This window comes from Neolamprologus brichardi, chromosome 3, assembly GCF_056152115.1.
Source record: "Neolamprologus brichardi isolate AB-2024 chromosome 3, ASM5615211v1, whole genome shotgun sequence".
Lineage (NCBI taxonomy): Eukaryota > Metazoa > Chordata > Actinopteri > Cichliformes > Cichlidae > Neolamprologus > Neolamprologus brichardi.
Window position 1 is genome coordinate 46521379 of NC_142106.1, and position 3372 is coordinate 46524750.

Sequence of the window (3372 nt, forward strand, 5' to 3'; positions counted from 1 at the left end):
AATCCTCTTTACTCAGATGGAAATAGTCCCAACAACTGCTGCTGAAAGTTGTACCAAGAAGAATTAAAGCAAAACTCATGGAGTCATATGGACTGCTCAACGATTGTTTTAGCGTTTCTTTTGTGGTCATAATATTTTGTGACATATATTTTTTTTAACTTTTGGGCGAGGGGGTTGTAGAAGTTGGTTTTGTTAACAGTGTCATGCTTTGAGCTGCATCGCTGGGCTAAACCACAGCTTCATTTCCTGTCAATGTAACGGAGTGGAAAGTTCTGTCAGAGGCATTTTCAGCAATTTTTGAAACCACATCCACCCTCCCTCTTTCACACCAATGACACCCTATGTACCTTAAAAAAAGAAGTATTGATCTTGATAAATGTAACAGCACACCACCTAATATTTAGAAGCCCTTGCTTGCGTCTGAAGAGCAGCTGTTGTCTTTATCATCATCATCATCATCATCAACTCCTGAGGAATCATAATGAAAACCACTCAGTTCCTTTTGCTGTGCATCCTTGGAGCTGCTTTGTTGTCTGCAGTTAACTGCAACAGTAAGATTACCTTAAATGTCATCATTAAAAGAGAGGTTTTGTTTTTTGAGTAAGTCTAATGAAACGTCTTTTTCCTCAGATGCAAATGGTCCCGACAACTGCTGTTTCAAGCTGTACCCGGGAAGAATTCAACCAAACCTCATCAAGTCGTATCGACTGACTGATCACCGATGCCCAAAGTCTGCTGTCATGTAAGTGAAGAAAACTGGGTTTATTTTATTTTCATAATGTTTAACACAAATACTGAAATTACTGTAATGAAAATTATGCAGTATGATCATTGTAACTGGAGAGTTTCTGGACAATTAAAAATTGTCATTTTACACATGATGCTCAGGACATAAAAGTTTGATACTTTTTATTTGAACTTGTATTTGTTCTCCTACTATTGTCTTTTAATTTTATCCTGTAAATGTTCAAGAAAAATGCACAAACTTGTTTTCATAATTTGATCAATTTTACGTGGATGTTTGGCTACTTTGCTTGTAAATTGTTTGAAATACACATTTAAGTGTTTATATTATGACATTTTGTCTACTGGTCATTTAAAAAAGTAAGTACATATTCGGGCATTCGAAACCACTGAACGGCTACCCTGAGGTACCCCTGAGCAAGGTAACGTCTCTTCACACTGCTCCCCGGACGCCTGATTGGTGGCTGCCCACTGCTTCACTAGAGTGAATGGGTTAAATGCAGAGAGTAATTTCCCTACTGGGATAAATAAAGTATACATCATTATTATTATTATTGTTATTTTTACAACATATTTACGGAGAGAATTTTGAAGCTTATTTAAAATTCAGATTTCTGAATTTCCACCTCTTTGTTTCAGCTTCATTACCAAAAAGTCTCGTTCAGTATGTGTGGATGCGTCTGCCTCCTGGACCCAAAGCATCATGAAAAGACTGGACCAGAGCTCTTTCTGAACCAGCTGCCTGCTCATCCTTACACATTGTTCTGCTTTATCAGATAATATCATATAAAACGCATGCAAACTTGATTTTTATAATGACAGTTGGTCCAAATTTTATCTTTCAAGCGATTATAAGCCTGAAATAATCCACTGAACAGTCACGCCCTTTGATTGTGTAATGTCTCGTGGATGCTTTGTGTTTTATATATTATGCTCCAAAATAAACACCTCACAAATACGACAGAGAGTCTGAAACTTTTTTCTGTTCTTCGTTTCTTTGAAGCTTTAAGACTTGTCAAGTCTAATTTTCCTTTGATACAGTTTAAAATAAGGTTTTCTAAATAAATAACACATTTTATAAAATGTTCTGATGGAATATTTAGCAGTAATATATACAGTGATGAAGGATCGGGGCCTGTGGAGGTGGGGGATCCAGGGTAAGGGTAACACTCAAACCCACTCAACACTGAAATCCACTGCCGTTCATCCAACAGGGTCCACCAGAAACAAGAAGGGGTCCAGGAAGATCTGTACAGAGAAAGGTTAGGAAAGGTTCGTTAGAAAAACATGAACAGATTCAAAAAGAGCACCGGGGCTACACTAACTGAGGTAAATGCAACAATGCAGTGAAAAACGTCACCTCGCCATTGGCTTACTTGGTGGCAGGAGCGTGCAAAGTGCTTTGAGTTCCTGCAGTCTGAACAATCTTGTTCCAGAGTGCATCTATAGTAAAACTGACCTGTCTCATTCTTTCATTTAGAAGTTGATTTTGTACTTTCTATAGAATCAGCTCTGCTCTGTATCCCCTGACTATAGATCCAAGGTGCAAACTCTTGGGAACAAGTCTGCTTTTGGCTGCAGCTTAGGTTGAAACTGAGATGCTTTCAACCTAAGCTGCAATATAAAGCACCTTGAGGCGCTTTATATTGCGGCCAGTGCCGTCCTCTATGCAACCTCAGTGCTGAGATTACCCAAATGCACCACTGAACGGCACAAGAAACCGACGTCTGGTTCAATCCCAGAAGGAGACATGAATTGCTTTAGGGTTGTGTCAGGAAGGAGATCTGTTGTAAAAACTCAAACCAAATATGCAGAGCTACCTGCTGTGGTGGCCACTCATGAATAAAGGAGCAGCTGAGAGTAACTCCATCTATACATTACCATGGAAAGTGTTTAATTGGCAAGTGGCTTCAATTTTCACAATGATCCCAGACACACTGCCAATGCAGTATAAGTGCACATGGATACAAAATTACACAATAAAACACCATGAGGCATGGATTGGCCTCCTCAGAGTTCAGACCCGGTAATATAGATCAAGCAAGTCAGTTTAGGCTCAGTGTAAACCAGGAAAAACTGTTTATATTTAGATACTGGGTGCCACTGTCATGGTCCTCCAGTCCTCTCTGGTGCTGTGTTTTCGTTGTTTCTCCTTCTTCTTCACTCCTTCTTGCCAGGGCAACTCATGGGCTGTATCCCAATTCAGGGTCTGCAGCCTTAAAGGCCGCATTTTAAGGCCGATTACGTCACCGCGACGCGACGAAGGCTGTCCTAATTCGAAGGCTGTTCGAAATGCGGCCCTCAAACGCATCCTTAATTTCCCTGAATTTTAAGGACATGGCGGTGTAGACTTCGTGGCCCAACATATCCCAGAATGCATAGCGCGGCGGTGGGTGTGGATAATTTTGCCAAAAAAAAACGGCGGATGAGGGGCGCCCGAAGAGTAAACTTTTAAAAGTACTGAATATTATGTCACTTATTTATGTGCAAATGTTTAATAACGAAGAACATTAAAACATTACTGTTGGCCACATGTCGGCAAAGTTATGTGACATTAGTGACGTTTGTACTAACTTTGTTTTACAGCCTTTACTTTAAAATATACGCCGTTCAATAGCTGACCTTAAT

At 39.9% G+C, this 3372-nt stretch overlaps 1 protein-coding gene across 1 annotated transcript; it reads left to right on the forward strand.

Moving 5' to 3' along the window:
• The first annotated feature begins 421 nt into the window (after nt 1–421).
• On the forward strand, nt 422–1702 carry LOC148104375 (eotaxin-like). The gene is made up of 3 exons (XM_006802579.2): nt 422–551; nt 631–742; nt 1384–1702. Exons 1-3 carry the CDS (start codon nt 482–484, stop codon nt 1475–1477), a joined length of 276 nt encoding a protein of 91 aa, XP_006802642.2. The 5' UTR covers nt 422–481; the 3' UTR covers nt 1478–1702.
• Nucleotides 1703–3372: the final 1670 nt, after the last annotated feature.